General features: G+C 47.0%; 1 protein-coding gene across 7 annotated transcripts in view; it reads left to right on the top strand.

Annotated features, from left to right (window-relative positions):
• Window positions 1–18,672, top strand: part of LOC146835265 (HORMA domain-containing protein 1-like) — a 1,528,718-nt gene that overhangs the window by 312,541 nt on the left and 1,197,505 nt on the right. For all 7 annotated transcript variants that reach the window (XM_085602855.1, XM_085602849.1, XM_085602848.1 and 4 more), the window contains one exon: window positions 8,635–8,779. Coding sequence is in view for 6 of the 7 variants with exons in the window: in XM_085602849.1 (XP_085458975.1) it covers window positions 8,635–8,779 (145 nt within the window). In the remaining variant the exon portion in view is untranslated. The remainder of the gene's footprint in view (window positions 1–8,634; window positions 8,780–18,672) is intronic.

The following is an 18,672-nucleotide window of genomic DNA, read 5'->3' as shown; positions in this document are numbered from 1 at the left end:
AAAACTTTATTGTATACTGTTGGTGAAGAAGCCTGCAGGACAGGCGAAATGCGCCCAGCAGCTGACAATTAAATTATTATTTCAGCAAGACACGTCGTTGTCGTCCTTTACCTTGGTGAATGGAAATATGGTGAATATATATATACATTGGTGAACAAGCCTTTTATTAGGACAGCAGTTCAGGCATTATGCATTTCGGCTTAAGTGCCTTCCTCAGATGTCGCTGCTAAACTGAAAACACAGCCACACCTCCGCTTTTAAATAGTCCTGCATTCCTCCCATAATGAGAAGCACACACCTGTCAGGGCTCCCTCGTCTTACTGTAGTCTGGCGGGGCGATTTTGCAGAGATGACATGAGCATCCACCACCGTCTCCACCTTCCCGTAGCAGAAGCCGAGACTAACAAGGATGTAGATGGGACCGGGGGAAGATGCCAGGGAAACAAAGGATGGTTTGTGGAATGAACGGGATGGTGACCTCTTGTTCCTTATGACCCCTTAAGAGACGCCACCTGGAAATGGAGATTAGGGAAGGATTATTACCAGTGAAACATGCACACCCCCACTCTCTGCCTAAACACAATCTCACAGATGCAGCAGCATAATCACCTTGTGGAAGGTACCAGGAAATTACAATAGCAAGGTCAGCAGGTCAGTAACGTAGACTGCAAAGCATACTAGCGCTCCTGCTCGCGTGATCAACCAGATAACAAGCAAGCGCTCCTGCGCACAGAAAACCTGGAAACCCAGCAAGCGCTCCTGCGCATAGAACAACCAGAAAAACAAGCAAGCGCTCCTGCGCGTAGAAAAATCCCAAACGTAACTTAGCGCTCCTGCGCATTATAAACCCTGACATCCAGCACACGCTCCTGCACGTAGAGAGTCCCCAAAAGTAACTTAGCACTCCTTCGCATGGAATAACCACAAAAAAACAAGCAAGCGCTCCTGCGCATAGAAAGACCCCAAAGTACTTCAGCGCTCCTGCGCATGGAATTACCAAAAAACAAGCAAGCGCTCCTGCGCACAGGAAACCCTGACCCCAGCAAGCGCTCCGGTGCGTGGAAGCCAGGAAAATACCAAGCGCTCCTGTGCTGTGCTCTAATGTCACGGATTCCGAGCACAGCATGTAGCGAGAAATGGCAAGAAACAGAAGCGCACGTTAATAGCAGAAACGCGCCGAGCGCAATTCTCTCTGACAGCAAAGTCACGGAAGCGGTGGTTCGAGGACGTCCTGTATGATGAAGGCGTTAATCCAAAACATGGACGCAACGGGAACCGCTCTGGTTATGCGGATGCACCGTGATCAAGGTGGCGTCAGCTTCCAGTCTCTGGAAGCTAGACCACTGACCTTGCGCCGTATACCATGGGCGGATTCAGCCTCCTGCAGCCATTCGGGGAGTCGGGGAGCCAGAATCGTGACAGCACCCCCCACAAAACAGACCCCCGCCCCCATCCAACCCCGGAGATCACACAGGGCCTACAGGCCGAGGACACAGGGGATGACTAGCATGGAAGGCCCGAACCAACCTGGAGGCGTGACGGACATGAGACAGGGGCTCCCAGGACCTTTCCTCCGGACCATAATCTTTCCAGTCCACCAGGTAAAAGAGCCTACCCCGGGTCCTGCGGGAATCTAGTATGGCCCTAACCTCCTACTACTCGTGGTCGCCCATGAGAACAGGAGGAGGTGGGGCGGCAACTGCACACTCAGGGTGAGCAGGCCGCAGAAGAGACACATGAAAAACCGGATGAACCCTCATCTGGGAAGGCAAGGAGAGCTTCATGGAGACTTCATTGATCACCTTTGTGATACCTAAGGCCCTATGAAGCGTGGTAACAGTTTCTTGGGGCCGTGTACATTGAGGTTGCTGATGAACACCCACACCTTTTCCCCTACCTTATAGCGTGGTTCGGCCTGTCTGCGGCTATCCGCCTTTTGCTTATAGGTCTCCTTCGCTTTTGCCAACTCAAAACCTGCTTGTTGCCAGAGATCACAAAGGAGGGCATGATAGGCCTGCACTGAAGGGAAAGGACTCTCTTGTGGCTTCTCCCAGGGAACTGTATGAGGATGGCACCCAAGGAGACAATAAAAAGGTGCCATGCCTATGGCGGAATGCTTGCTGTTGTTGTAGCCGTATTCCACCATCCACAGTACCTCCGACCATTCTTTCTCTACGAACAACAACAAGCAGCGAAGGTATTGCTCCATGGTATGGTTTGTTCTCACCGCCTGTCCGTCGGTCTGGGGGTGGTAAGCCGACGATAAGCACACTTCCATGTCCATAGTGTCACAGACCTCGTTCCAGAATCTAGACACGAATTGGGAGCCTCTGTCCGTGATCACCACAGATGGGCTGCCGTGAAACCTGACTACGTTATGCATGAAGATCACAGCCAACTCGGCCACTGAGGGCAGTTTCTTTAGGGGTACGAAATGTGCCATTTTGGTAAGGTGATCCACAATGGTGAGGATAGTGGTGTATCCTTCATGGGTCCTTGGCAACTCAACAACAAAGTCCATGGAGACAGTGTGCCAGGGATACGGTGGTACAGGGATAGGGTGTAGCAGTCCTACCGAAGGCTGAGATATGTTTTTCCCTTGAGCGCAAACGGCACAACGGTTTATGTAGGTGTAAACATCAGTACCCATTGAGGGCCACCAGAAATGTCGTTGTAGCAGGTGTATGGTTTTAGCATGTCCTGGATGATCGGACAACAAGTGGTCATGACACATGTATAGTGCTTGTTGTCGGTGTTCCATCGTCGGTAGGTAGAAGCGGCCTCCCTTATACAGGAGGTATCCGTTCTGTGCGGTGATACCATTGAGCTCCCCTATCCATGATGCGGTGTCTTTCTGTTCCAAGTCGTTGTGGAGACGAGAGAGAAAGGCCGAGGTAAGGGCCACCCCTTGAAAATAGTGTTCCGGAATAATGGGCGTGGATTCAGCCACCGGCGTGGTATCATCGGTTTGCCTTGGCGTTTTCTCTGCCGGGTCGGTAAGTGATGAGAAAGAGTTATTCGTTGAAGAACAGAGTCCAACGTAACTGCTTGGAGGTAATGGCTCGAGCCGAACGAAGGAACTGCAGGTTCCTGTGATCAGTGTAGATGGTCACTGGGTGCTTAGCATCCTTCAGATAATGACGCCATTCCTCGAAAGAGGCTTTAATGGCTTACAGTTCACGGTCTGATATAGTGTAATTGCGTTCGGCTGGTAGCAATTTCCTGGAGTAGAAGGCCACAGGGTGCAACAGGCCCTTTTCGGCATTTTTCCGAGAGAGCACACCCCCCAGGGCATCTTGTGAGGCATCGGCCTCCACTATGAAAGGCTGCTCAGCGTCGGGATGTATCAAAATGGGAGCCGTGGTGAACCTTGTTTCAGTTCTCTGAAGGCTTGTTCGGCCTTGTGGTCCCATTGGAACTGGACTCCTTTCCGTAACAACCGGGTGATGGAAGTGACCAATGCGGAGAAACCCACAATGAAGCGACAATAGTAATTCCCGAATCACAGGAACCTCTGGACGTGTTTCACAGAGCTGGGGGACAGCCATTGCAGTATAGCCTCAACCTATTTGTTATCTATTTGAATACCAGCAGGGGTTATGATGTGTCCCAGGAATTCAACGGAAGCGGTGTGGAAAACGCTCTAATCTAGCTTCACGTACAAGCCATGCTGCTGCAGCCGTTGAAAGATGGTGCGTACATGACGAACATGCTCGAGTAATTTGTCAGAAAAAATCAAAATGTCATCTATGTAGACAACGCAAAACCGATCAAAGTAGTCCCTCAGCACATCATCGATGAGGTACTGGAAAGCAGCAGGAGCGTTGCAGAGTCCGAAAGGCATGACCTGGTACTCAAAGAGGCCGTATTTGGTTCTGAACGCGGTTTTCCATTCGTCACCCTTCCGGACTCTTGACGAGGTGGTAAGCTCCGCACAGGTCCAGGTAGGTATATATGCTGGCATCCTTCACCTGGTCCAGCAAATTAGATATCAAGGGCAAGAGTATCTTTTTTTACCGTAATAGCATTCATGGCCCTAAAAGCGATGCACGTTCGTAGATCCCCCTCCTTCTTAGCCACGAAGAAGAGAGGAGAAGACACAGGCGATCTGGAATGGCGTATAAACCCGTTAAGCAGGTATTCGTCTAGGTAGTTGCGTAAGTGCTCGTTTTCCTTTTCCGTGAGAGAATAAATACGGCTACAAGGAAGCGTAGAGCCTGGTATCAGGTCGATCCTGCAGTCAAAGCTGCGATGTGGAGGAAGTGTGTTTGCTCCTTTTTTATCAAACACAGTAGCAAGATCCGAGTAGTCTTCGGGCACTCCCCCTTGGGAAACTACACCCATTCCAGTCAGGGGTAAAGCATGGGCCTGTACCTCCATGGTGCTCGGAGAGTTTGTCTGCGGGTAACAGGATGCAGAACAGTGGGCCGAATCCAGTGACATAACCCTGGTTGCCCAAACAATACGGGGGTTGTGGTACACCAACCAAGGAAGGCCTAATATCAACCTGAACTGGGGTGCATCGATCACGTCGAACGCAATGGTTTCCGTATGGTTGTTATCAAACGTCATCCTCATGTCCTCAGTCTGAAAGCGGATAAGACCAGATGTAAGGTCTGTACCATCAACTGCGTTTACTGTTTCGGACTTCTCCTTGTGTACCGTGGCCATACCCAGATCCGTCATATACCGAGTGTCGATGAAGTTTCCGGTGGCTCCTGAGTCGATAAGGGCTGTCACCTGCCATCTCTGCCCTGAAAGAGTCTGTAGCGTGACACTCACACCCAAGTGATGGTTGTTTACACACAAGGAAGGGGTCGGGGTTTTGGAATGCGAAGAACCCAGTAGGCGGAACCCAAGGTCTACCGGGTTTCCTCGTTTCCCGGTCTGTCTCCTTTGCTAATCGGAAGCGCAAACGGTTTTTCCCTCTTGGTCTGCTTGGCTCCACTTGGCATTCCCGAACGAAGTGCCCACTTTTGCAACAATATAGGCACTGGTTCTGTTTCCTCCTGTTTTCACATTCTTCTCTGGAAAGAGGCCCCCGGATACCGCCGATCTGCATTGGTTCAGGAGTCTCAGGGGATGAAGCCACTTCCTCGGTATTTCTTTCTTTGTACGCTAGGAATCGGGAGTCGCTTCCTTTGGTTTTTTCGGTCTTACGCTCCTGCACCCAGAAATTAAGCTTGACCACCAGATCGATAAAGGGACCTATTTCATCTGGGGGTTTCGGTATCTGGGAAAGCAGGTCCTTGAGTTCATCACGTAGGCCTCTATAGAACCCGGACACTTTTTTGGTTTCGGGCCAACGCGCTTCGATGGCCAACCTACTGAACTCGGTGATGTAGTACAGCAGGCCTGAGTTGCCCTGTCTCAAGCCAAGGTGTTCGTTGTCTGCTGCTTGCACGAAGGTTTGACGGCCGAACATCCTTCACATGGTTTCTTTGAACACTGGCAGGTTATACAGCATGGGGTCATCATGCTCCACCAAGGATATGAACCACTGGGAATCATCACCACCCAAGTAGAACAGTATGAACGCGACCTTGGATGAATCGTCCGGAAAGGCAGAGGCTCAGGCCATGAAGTGCAAGTGAGACTGATGCAGGAAAACACTGTATTTGGTGCTATCCCCATAAAAGCGTTCTGGTGGTGCTAACTGTACTGTGTGAGGGGCTATCACCTGTATGGATGTGTCATGGGAAGCATGTGAGGCAGAATCGCCCGGATTGAACAAAGATGGTCTCAATAGCCCTTCCTGCCTAACCCTCGTAGAAGGAGACGGACCCCAAGGCCCTGTGAGACCACCTGACACCTGGTTCTGTAACGCTGTTATGTCCTGCCCTAGGCTAAGGTTTTCTGCCTGCATGTTGGTAAGCATGGCCCCTATGTCCTGGAGGGTGATCTCGGGATTGCTCATGTCACCTGGGCGAGATAATCAACTAGGGCTTTGGATTCTCTCAGGGACCTGCTCGTCTTACTGTAGTCTGGCGGGGCAGAGATGACATGAGCATCCACCACCGTCTCCACCTACCCCTAGTAGAACCCAAGACTAACAAGGATGTAGGTGGGACAGGGGTAAGATGCCAGAGAAACAAAGTATGGTTAGTGGAATGAATGGGATGGTGACCTCGTGTTCCTTATGACCCCTTAAGAGACGCCACCTGGAAATGGAGCGTAGGGAAGGATTATTACCAATGAATCATGCACACCCCCACTCTCTGCCTGAACACAATCTCACAGATGCAGCAGCATAATCACCTTGTGGAGGGTACCAGGAATTGACAATAGCAAGGTCAGCAGGTCAGTAACGTAGAATGCAAAGCTTTCTAGCGCTCCTGCATGCGTGGTCAACCAGATAACAAGCAAGCGCTCTGGCGCACAGAAAACCTGGAAACCCAGCAAGCGCTCCTGCGCATAGAGCAACCAGAAAAACAAGCAAGCGCTCCTGCGCGTAGAAAAATCCCAAAAGTAACATCGCTCCTGTGCATGGAAAACCCTGACACCGAGAAAGCGCTCCTGCGCGTAGAGAGTGCCCAAAAGTAACTTTGCGCTCCTGCGCATGGAATAACCACAAAAAAACAAGCAAGCGCTCCTGCGCATAGAAAGACCCCAAAGTACTTTAGCGCTCCTGCGCATAGAATAACCAGAAAACAAGCGCTCCTGCGCACAGGAAACCCCGACCCCAGCAAGCGCTCTGGTGCGTGGAAGCCAGGAAAATACGAAGCGCTCCTGTGCTGTGCTCTAATGTCACGGATTCTGAGCACAGCGTGTAGCGAGAAATGGCAAGAAACAGAAGCGTACCTTAATAGCAGAAACGCGTCGAGCGCGATTCTCTCTGACAGCAAAGTCATGGAAGCATTAGTTCAAGGACATCCTGTATGGCGTAGGCGTTAATCCAAAGCACGGACGCAACGGAAACCGCGCTGGTTATGCGGATTCCCCGGATGCGCCGTGATCAAGGTGATGTCAGCTTCCGTTCTCTGGAAGCTAGACCGCTGACCTTGTGCCGTATACCAAGGGCGGATTCAGCCTACCGCAGCCATTTGGGGAGTCGGGGAGCCGGAATCGTGACAACACCACTCCCCAACCAAGTGATCGTCCACCAGCTGCAACATTGTGGACACTACAGCTCCCAGGATACACCTTGACAGGGCAGGTGGTACATGGGGAAACTAGATGGAGTAAAGTCCGTGTGGCATTGGTGTTACGCAGGACAAGGCGCCTTGTGTCCAGTCAGAATAAAGTCCTGGAGCCTCCATTGGTCCCCGCATATGTTCTAACCTCTGGGGCACAAGTCCGCCGGGCCGTGGGCTGATTTTAATAAATCAACACTCCTCACGAGGTCACGAGCTGCCAGCTGGCAGCAGCCCTTGCTGGACTTGCACTTGGGAGGTGGGCTGGCGTGATTCCAAAACCTTGGACGAGAAACAAACTGCAACGCAGAAGCCAGTAATGCAGCCAGTCAACTTAACAGAACGGGGCCTCTTAACGCATCTTTGGCTGACGCGATAATAACCACATGAACCTCCAGCAAGCAGAAGGAAGAGGCCACGCGGGGAATCCAGGAAAGGCTTTTATTAGGACAGCAGTTCAGGCATTATGCATTTCGACTTAAGTGCCTTCCTCAGATGTCGCTGCTAAAGTGAAAACACAGCCACGCCGCAGCTTTTAAATAGTCCTGCAGTCCTCCCATAATGAGAAGCACACACCACTCCCCAACCATGTGATTGTCCACCAGTTGCAACATTGTGGACACTACAGCTCTCAGGAAACACCTTGACTGGGCAGGTGGTACGTGGGGAAACTAGATGGAGTAAAGTCCGTGTGGCATTGGTGTTACGCAGGGCAAGGCGCCTTGTGTCCAGTCTGACTAAAGTCCCGGAGCCTCCCTGGGTCCCCGCATACATTCTAACCTCTGAGGCACAAGTCCGCCGGGCCGTGGGCTAATTAAATATTCAGTCAGTAAGGCGCGAGCATAGAGAAAACCCCTCACCCCAGAGGTTACCATAACTCAGATTTCATAGCACAAGTATGAAAGGTGGACCTCCTGTGAATCAATGAAATATACTAATACTTGAGTAGGAAACATGTAATGCTAATTCCCTTACAGAGGAATCCTCATCATGGTCATAAGCACTGAACAGACCTGCCCATGAGACGGAATTATTTATATTATATATATATTGCTGCAGACTTCGCCTGTAGTATTCCCAGTCTTCCAAGGGAAACAAACGAATGCGGACCCGTAGTTGTTGGTGCAAAGAATATTTATTGGAGCCCTTACACCACCGCCATTATATATATATATATATATCTGTTCAGGTCCACCTTTCTGAGTTATGGTAACCTCTGGGGTGAGGGGTTTTCTCTATGCATTGACTGAATTTTGTGGTTTTATTTTAGTGAGATGATTGTTCTATTGGAATGACAAAAATACCAACATTGGAGGTATGTAGTTATAGCTAAGAAACTCTTTATTATGATTTTCTCTTTGATATACTGTTCTTTAGTTTGCTATCCGTCTTAATTGATCTGTACAAAGCACAGTTAAACCCTTACAATGTTTGTAATCAAACGTTTTCACTTTTTTATGCCAATACCTCAATAAAATCAATATATATGTATTTTCTTCAGTGGGCTGTTCTATTTCCTAATGAGATAAAGACACACCAGCAGTCTGTGATATTTGTCAAGAGGATGATGGCTATTGCAGTGTCTTGCATCACCTACTTACGTGGTATTTTTCCAGAAGACGCATATAGGACACGCTATTTGGAAGGTAATATTGGAAAAATTTGTGTTTTCATGAAATAAATGCTAACAGATAGATGGATAGAAAGATACATATGTAGATAGATAAATAGGAAAATAGACACATCTAATTCAGGGTTGTGAAATTTCTATTTCCAGACACCCAAAACATAAATAGTTTGTGGTTAAAGACTGCACATTTTCTTATTTTCTTTATTCAATGGACATGTAGGCTCAACCTCCTAATGGACAAACGCTTTGCTAGTTTATAGTACAGATCTGTAAAGGGATTTTCTGCCAGTAAATCAAGATTTGTAGTAAATCATTCAAACTTGTATACATGATTAATTAATGCAAAAGATTTACTATTATGCCCAGTGTTGCAAGGAGATGCTGTGAGTTCAATTTGCAGTACTGATAGAGGTTTGAGTACATAAACGTGTACACATGTTTTAAAAATGTAAGCATTTGAGTCTGCATGCAGCAGCCTGTAAAAAAGATTGGTTATTTTTTGCTTTCAAAATAAAATGTACACATAAAAAATGTTACCTTGAAAAATGTTGGTAAACTGTTGCACAATTTTAGAGAACATTTCTCTTAGACATATTTTAATAACATTTGTTTGATGCATGGCAATATTTAAAAAATAAATTGAGGGAGAATCAGTGTAAACCCTTTATCAACAACATGAAATAGGTTAGTGGCCCAATTCTTAACGAAAAACAAAAAAGTATATTTGCAGATATATGCTCCTGCATTTGGTGAAGATGTACAACTTCCAGGAATTCCCAAAAGTTTAAAGTATGCCTGGAAAGCATACTCATAGCAAAGGTTTGTGAATACTATTTTTGCATTAGCAAATACGCATGGTCATAGGTTCAAATCGGTGGGCCCTCTTAGTCTTTCATTTTTTGGAGGTCAGTAACATGAGTACATTTTAGTTGGGTGACAATAAGCATCTGCTATTTCAATGTTTAGATACCCTAGGGTGAACATGCACTTTTTAAATACACTGTTATATTTGCTCATCAGAAACATATGCTGAGCGATTACAAATTCACTTTTTACACAACCTGTTTTGCCCCCGTGGTACACGTTCTAATCCTGCCTTTCCTGTGAGTCTAATTCTACCCTTTTTTAGTGTAGGTAGAGGTCAGAGGAGCTGGTGGATACTCTTCAACATGTAATTTCGGTGGGAACAGAAGCACCGGCCGTTCCAACCAAGGAACTACTGCTTCTGACCTATTTGCTAGAATCTAAATCCCAATATAATACAAGCATAATCAGAGAAGCTGTTATCAGAGCTCTGATTTATTAAAAACCCTGTCATAATTTGCCACCCGACTGTAGGGCACAAAAAGGGATACGTGTTTTTTTATAGGACAGATAGATTTCTGAAGCCTCGCACCCTTGAGCAAGTAGTCGTTTTATAAAATTCCACACCTGCTTTTATTTATTATTTGACAGTGAAACGTAAAACAACTATGCCCAGGTTTCCTAATTTGAGGAGCAACACCTTTTTGTCACAATTAGGGTCTTCTCTGTCTACTTCAGAACAGTGCCTGTTAAGCTTTGCCCAAGGACAAAAGTAAAATCCTGCATGATAGTTAAAGTTCTTGTAAGTCCACTCTTTCTTCTGGCAGGCTTGTGAGATGTTGAGGCTGGCTAACCACAACAGAGATGATTTGTGTCCATCACTGATCACACACCTACCATACAATACTCCCTGGTTTTAAGAACTACTGTTGTTCTCCATGCAGTGTTATGCGGAGATATTACGTCCTTCTGGAATTGGATCCTTTTTTCCCTGTCTATACATAGGATCTTGGTTGTCAAAATTCCTGATCTGTGTTTTTGTTCTGATGGGTTGTGTAGCCTTAAAACTGGAGTTAACTTTTTGTGAGAGAGGTCTTCATCCTGATTCCACAGTGGTGAGGCAAACTTGGACTTCCGGGTCTCTTTGCATGGGTCCTGGATGTTATCTCATTTATCTTCTAAAAATGGCTACAGAAGATTACTGTGAAGGAATGACTAGGATTGCCCCATTCCTTAACAGGGAAGAATTCAATCTTCTAGCCCAACTGGCCCATGGGAGACTTTTCTTTTGGCAAGAGCTACTTTTGTGCTCACACATACTCCCTCTAAACATGATATGGACTCCTATTAGGGTACATTCTGCCAAGGGGTCCAGTATTGCCTCTTGGCATCCATCTATATTGTGTCTGAACATCTAGCTCCTACCACTATGCCATTTTCTTTTCTTTTTTCGCATAGAGTGTAGAGCCTTCTTGAGATTAGAAGTCCATATCCTTTTTCCATGACCTTGGAAGAGGTCCTGGGTAATCCTTGTGGGGTAATGGTATACAACCTTGTCTCCTATTTTTGGTAACTTTTCCATAATAGGACTCTGTCAGATATTCATAAATAGTAAATATTGCATCACATGTTGTATCCCACTGCACAATTGCCAGGTGTATACATTTAGAAAGCAGTTTAGAACAGAAAATCAACATGTAGAAGCAAATAATTTGTGTATGAATTAATACAAATGCAGCCAGTTAGACTGAAAATGCCACTTTCTACTCCAGGGAATCTTTGTTTTAGTTGGAAGGACTGAATTGTCCTGTCCTTTTATAAATATATTTAAAATACAATTTTCGTTTTCATAAGCTTTTAAAAAAAAACAAAAAAAAGAAGCCAAGTACTCTTGACAGGCTATAAAAGGCTATATTGGCCACTTTTCGTCTTATTTCTCTGAAAAGAGAAAACAATTGAAAAGGCAGACAAAAGTATATACTTAGTATAGTAACAAGAATTCTGACTAACCATTTTAAAAGGAAAAGAGAGGAAATAGTGACAATGTTCCCTAAAAGGCACGGCTCCAGGAAATATTTGTTTTTCTGGCTTCGGCCATTTTTGCATGTAAATGGATTTGCCACGTTTGCCACATAATCCATCATCTGCATATTCTGCCGATTTGATTTTAACAAAAAATTATGTTTCTAGCTCAGATGGATAAAAGGTTGCTAAAAACTCATGTTGCCTCGCAGTGGAAGGCCCTTTGCAAAGGTTGACTGGTCCCCTTTTTGTTGATGTATTGCTTTGTTTGAGTACCCATGAGTTGAAATTGTTGCCAGACAGTTTTAACCTGTGTAAAAATGCTAAAATAAGGAAGTAATACTATCAGAAAATGTGCTGCATTATTCCGCATAATTTGCCATTTTCTGCCCCATAATATAGTCAACCCTGCCTCATAATTTGGTCCTCACCTGCTACATAATTCCAGTGGCCCGGCTAAAAGGTTATTGTCTGACACTCCTTAAAAGGAATAGCAAATTACAATTTTTCTATTGTACCCTGTCAGTGACAGGCATTGAATGAGGATGAAGCGGAAAATAGTTTCGTAGGCGGTGGATAGATCCAGAAGGATGAGAGCAGCGGTCTCTCCTCTGTCCATGATCAGTCAGATATGGTCCTTGGCAGCGATGAGGGTGGTTTCAGTGCTGTGGATGGGTCGGAAGCCGAATTGGGCAGTGTTGAGGATGTTGTTGCCATTAAGGTGGGGGGCTAGATGTTTGTTCATGATCTACTCATAACTTTCCCTGGGAAGGGTAGAAGAGAGATGGTAGTGTAATTGACTAGTGGTATCGGGCTCCCAAGGGTTACTTTAGGAAATAGAGAACTGGGGCGCGTTTCCATGGGTCCAGGAAGGTAGCTGTGTTAATCAAGTCATTCAGAATCATGGTGAGTGCTGAACTCATGGGATCTTTGCACCATACATATTCGTTTTGCGCACCCCAAAGATCCCTCTGCTCAGCCCAGCTCTCCCTCGCTACAGTGCCGCGCATCAAGAAGACCAGAACTCAAGGCCAACCTTTTCCTTCCTTGCTACCAAGGCATGGAGCACCCTGTCTCTCCACCTCCGACAGACGACAATACTCTCCAAGTTCATGAAGGACCTCAAGACCTGGCTCTTTGACGGATTGCCGTGAACTTCTGGGATCTGCGCCCCTCCAGCGCCTTGAGACCCTCTTGGGTGAGTAGTTGCGCTTAATAAACCCATGATTGATTGATTGATCACAGTCTTCAGTCTCTTTTGTACATCAACTTTAACTTCCCTCAGCAAGGGTTTTGCCAGTTGATGACATTACAGCCTTCAGTCAAGTCCTGTTGACGTGTGTTATCCAACTCAATATACTCCTAACTACAAGTGAGCCAAAAGTATTGGTTATTTTTCCCTTTGGGATCTCTATTGATAGTCATAAGCATTTAAATAGTTCCACCTACATGCTAGAATCCTGGGGCACTTCTTCAAAGAATATCTAGTGTAGATGTTTGCCTTTCTTCAGGAAGACCTCTAGAAACACTTAAGAAAGAACATAATATGCTTCCTAGAAAAAAGGCTACAATGGTGACATTCTTCAGATTGTACTCAGAAAAGGGTCAAAGTACCTATATTAAAGTATAATTTGAGGTACAGTGTAGCCCTATAGGCTGCCCTTATGCTAGTTTTACACAAGGACTGTGCCTTTTAGGTCCCAGAGACCACCAGTATCCCACCATGCCTAGCAGGTTGCAGTTGCCTCAGTTCTTTTTTCCTTCACCTAGTTACACAATTCTGGAACACTGAGCATGTCATTCTAGGCTTGTTTTCTTCAAAATTCATCCATGCAATTTTGTTTAATCTAATTCCTTCGACATCTTTCATCATTCTCTCACTATTTTAGGCCTTTTCTGACAAAACATTTTGACATTTTGCCATTCAGTATACCTTCTCTGACAAGTGCCGTAAAACATAAACTTTCACCGGTCGAAGTCGAGCAGGTCGATGTCGAGGCCAGGTATGGCCCGAATCGCTCACTCTCCAGGGCTAGTTTGACGTTGAGGAAGAGATGCAGATTGACATCAAGGCAAGGTAGAACTACTCATGCAACGTTGATGCGCACTGTAAGATCGACGTCGAGGAGTGTTTCGATGTCAAGGCGGCCAGATCCATCGACACCGTTGACCAGTTTGAGAAGTTTGAGATCACCGTCAAGGAGCAGATCATCGCATAGTCACTGACGGACTTTGAGGTCGAAATCCATTTCGATGTCGAGGTCAGAAAAATGGAGAAAAAGGAGGGGAATCAATTTTTCTCTGAATTCGGAGTAGTCAAGGGCGCACTCCCCCTCTAGAGTACTACCGGACTCTCCACCACCTCCACCTCCACCAATTTCCCCTAGCCCTCCAGTGCCAATTCCTCTGCCTGTAAAACCATGGCCTAGATCGCTCTCCAGAACATGCCATCGGTCACACCATCACTGGCATCATTCCAGGCGTTCATAGCCTTCCAGGTTCTCTCGCTATAAAAGCCTCAGATCCAGGTCACGAACCATAACACGTACCACCTCCACACATCAGTCAAGACACACAACGTCCTAATCTTCATATGCAGGGTGATATTTGCTGACATTTTCGGATTCTGCGCCTCTTCGCATCTCTCCGGTAGATTTCATCGCCACCTTCCAGGATCTTCTGGTGAGAGGTGCAACAAAACTTAATTTGCAGATGTCGCTCCCACATCTGTTATATTTGAGACACTCTCCCAGAAGTCAGCTTCAAGACCACTGCTTCCATTGTTGCCAGGTCTTTTAGAGATAAACAATGGAGCTTTTTTTTTACCCCAACCTCAACCAAGACAGACTCCCCTACTTTTTGCCTGTTGTCAGTGTGCTTTGACTGTAGTTCACTGGCTTCCTCCCAACCAGGATCCCAGTGGCAGTACTCTCGCCTCTAAATTTAATGGTAAGTACTTTGTACACCTCAAAAGTGGCATACTGGAGTACCACTGTAAGTCCCTAGTATATGGTAATGAGGTACCCAGTGTATTGGTACACCAGGGGTCTCCCATTGTCTGCAGCATGTATTGTGCCACCCATAGGAGTCCATGCAAACTGTGTCTGCAGAGCTGCTATCACAGTCTGCATGAAATGGTGCACGAACCTTTCACTTTTGATATAAGGTTTCCCTTATTACCTGGTCACATGTAAGTCACCCCTAAGATAGGTCCTTCAGTCTAAGAGCAGGGTTCATATTTCTAAATGCTAAGTGTGTGGGTACCCCTGGAACCCCCAGACTCCATTCTCTGGGCTTTGTAAGTGTGGAGCTGCCATTTTAAGGTAAGTAGTGGACACTGGCAAGTCAAGATGTAAACTACATAATGGCTGCTCCAAACCTTGTCATATTTGCTATCAAACATGTTGGAATCATGCAGCTAAACTGATTCCAGTGTTAGTTGCATGATACCATGAACTGGGGAGCTCTTTAGATTACCCACCCTATACCTATCTGTGTAGCCTTACAGGGTCTGCCTGCTAGCCTGCGCTACTCCTTTAGAGTTAGGTAGGGTGGTGGTGCTTCCGCGCACCACCAGATTGCATTGAAAGGCTCATTTGGTGCCCTCCTTGTATAAACCAGTTTTGCCCAGTTCAGGAGTCCTTGGCTCCTGCTTTGGCGCAAAACTACACACAGGAGAGGGTAGTGTCCAGCCCCCTGTCCAGTTCCTCCCTAGAGAGGTGCCTAGATCTCCTCCAGGTGGCCACTTGATTCTGCCATGTTGAATCTTGGCCCCTGGGAGCATCTGACTAGCTAGGCCAGTTAAGTAGAGTCCCTGACCGCCCCTGATAGGTGGGTCACCTTAGAAGATGTCCTTCCCCCTTTTAGGGTTACTTAAGGGCTCTCCTGAAGGTTGGTCCTTGGATTCATCTGGATAACATCTTTAAGAACTGACTGCATGTCTTCTTAAGATCGTCTAAAGACTCTTCTGCTGGTGCTCTGCAGCATCTTCGAGCCTGGTCTAAAGACAAGACTGCTCTTGGCGGGAAAACTACTGCTGCAACTTTCTTTAGGAAAGTGCCACTATTTGCATGGTTACTCCCCACTTTTTGCCTGACATCTGATGCAACTAACTTGATGTGCCCTGGGTTCCTGCCACACAGGTTTCCAGGGCCTGTATTCTGTCTCAAACCTGTTCCTTTGTACCCACAATTGGCACATCTCTGGTCACAGGTAAGCCCCTTGTAAAATGTACCATGGGTTCCAAGGGCACTGTGACCAGGGAAGGCCTCTAAGGGCTGCAGCACCTATTGTGCCACCCTTAGAGGCCCTGTCCCTTAAAATCCACATACTGCCATTGCAAGCTGCGTGTTTTGGTGCTAAGAAAAGTGAAGAGCTGACATGGCACACCTCCCTGTGTGCCATGCCTGCAACCCAATGCCTGAGGCAACTAGCTCCCACCGGTTCTGCCCCCTACTTTGTGCAGGAGAATCGGCGGGAAAACCAAGCTAGGGGGAGAGAGGTGTGCCCACCTTTGCCAACCCCACCCCTCAGGTGGGGGAGGCGAAGTAAAGCACATATCTCAGTTCCCTCCATCTTGAAGATGAGGGGACCCAACCAATTAGGTAAAGGCTCATGCCTCCCTCCCATTGGAGGGTGACATAATAGGTGGTGTACCCACCCCAAGAAAGGGACCCATTGGTCCTGATCTGCACATCCCTTTTAACGCTCCAAAATGTTGTATTTAGGACCGACCCTGAACCTTGCCTCCTCAGATTTGAGGAAGAAAGAAGAAGGATCGAAGAGTCGTGCTAGCCCAGGAATAAGAGGACACATACTGCTTTGGCCCCAGCCCTACTGGCCTGTCCTGACTTCAACCTGCCTACAGTAAGAATCCCGGCGAGTCCAGCAGCTGCCACTGCATTTGCCATTCCCTGAAGATCTTAAGCTCCCAGAAGCCCTAGCCTCCAGCAACTCACAGCTCCAAGACGATGACCTGCCTGCATCCTCTGAATCGTGGGCCTTCATCTCCTGCGTGCTGCTGAGGCTTCTCTGTGACTCCCTGTTCTTGCTGCCAGAGGGTCCTTGAGTTTCCTCCAACGATACCTGCTGGCTCTCCTGCATGCTGAGGAATAGCCCTGACTTACCTTTGCTAAGTTAGTCCCACAAAACTTGCTGGTCTGCAACCAAGCATCTTTTGCTTCAACCCGACTGTTGCTGTTGCCAAGGTTTGTTGGTGGTCCTGCCGACCAAAGACCCTCCTGCCTTCTTCAATCGTCATGGGATAGCTTGTGGACAGCTCCTGTGCTCCTGCATCGTCGCCTGGACTCCACAGCTGCTACATCAACACCGTTGTGCTAGAGCCAGTACCTTCGACAAGGGGTGGCATTGTGCTCCTTTTCCTCCTGGTCACCTCCGGGTGGTCTGGACTCTGTGCCCTCTGCTTTCATGTGCCTCTCATCCAGAATCCATGTTTGGATACCACCTTCCTGGTCGCTGTAGCTGCCGGGCTTCCAATATCCTCTGTTGACGTCAACGGGCGGTTCTGACACCCCTTCAGTCCAATGCACCTAGGCTCCCTGGTGTAGGTATCCCAGTTCCCTGGGTATCCACAGGTGGGGTGACTGTCCAACCTCCTCTTATCCAATTTGGGTCCGGAAACAAGAATATACCAACCGCAACTTACCCTCTATTATCCTAAGGACGTTTGACCCAGTGTAATCACTCTCCCTTCGGGTCCCTAGCTACTCACATTTGGTGGTTCTCTTCTCCCCCTGGGCTCTCGTTATCCTTGGGTAACAGTTTTGGTTTGGTTCCTACTTCACATACCGCTTTCTTAGTACATGGTTTGGTATGGCCTCATGTGTTTTTCCAGGTGACCTGTTTTTGAAGTGGTCCTGATGTGTATTTGATATCTCTGGGTAGGAGATATACCAAGTTAGTTTTTAGTGTTGTCTAAATAAATGCCACAGTATTTTTATAAGCACTGGTGTGGTTCTTTCTTCTGAGAAAGCTTGCTGACTGACTATGTGGTAAATGTACCTACTTTACACCCTCCTGAATAGACCTTAACTGCACGCCAAAGCTACTCCTTGAGAGCTTTAGTTATCAGGGACCTAAACACTATCACTAAGAGTTGCATGGATTCAGTGCACAGTGCCTCACCACTGGTGGATACTATGGGCCCGATTACGAGTCTGGCGATTCGAGGACCACCAGACTTGTGGTGGAGTGGTGGTGTCGATCTTGCAACGGCCAGATTATCACCCCAGTGGTCATGTCGGCCCGGGACCGCTGCCTCCGCTAGGGACCTGCCTTTCTCTGGTAGTGGCGTGATGGTCCAGAGGTATCTGTACGCTTGGCGGGACCACTGTGGTCCTGCCAAGCATATTATGACATTCATCACCACCATTGATTTCATGGAGGTCTTTCCTCCATGAAATCAGTATTGGTGAGGAAAGAAAGGGGCCCTTCGTAGCCCCCTTGTGCTTCACACCTTGTGTATGCACATGCTGTGCCCCCCTGTGTGCATGCACAGAAGTTCCAGCACCACATGGACTTTTCCGTCTATGCCGTGCACCTGGTCAGTCCATGACCAGGTTAAGGAGTTGATGGCTTGTAAATAAAGCATAGTTAACAGAAACCCCAGGAGAGTGCTGCGTTATATTTGAACTTTGATGGTGATCATATTTCGAGGCCAAGTCCAGCCTCGCCGCAGGCACCAGCTGATTAAGAGCGCCCTTCGTATTGGACACTTGTGATGGATATACATATATATATATTCACTGAAAAAAACATAGGTTTCAGGCACGTTATAGTTAGAAATTAGCATTTAAAAAACCTTAGAAATTCACTGAAAAAAACATAGGTTTCAGGGGCATTATAGTTAGTTGGATATTTGACTCGTACAAAACCATAGAAATTCCCCCGTTATAGTTAGTTCAGCTAACTTTGCGCCCCCGCAATGCACTGCTCATGACGTCACATATTACATCACTTATGACATGGTCAGTGACAACACTCATGACATCACTGATGACATCTCAAATGACATCACTGATGACATCATCCAGTGAATGTTTGTTTCTATAAAGTTTAAATATG

This window comes from Triturus cristatus, chromosome 4_2, assembly GCF_964204655.1.
Source record: "Triturus cristatus chromosome 4_2, aTriCri1.1, whole genome shotgun sequence".
Classification (NCBI taxonomy): domain Eukaryota; kingdom Metazoa; phylum Chordata; class Amphibia; order Caudata; family Salamandridae; genus Triturus; species Triturus cristatus.
Note: the sequence above shows the minus strand (reverse complement) of the source record. Positions and strands in the feature narration are given on the sequence as shown.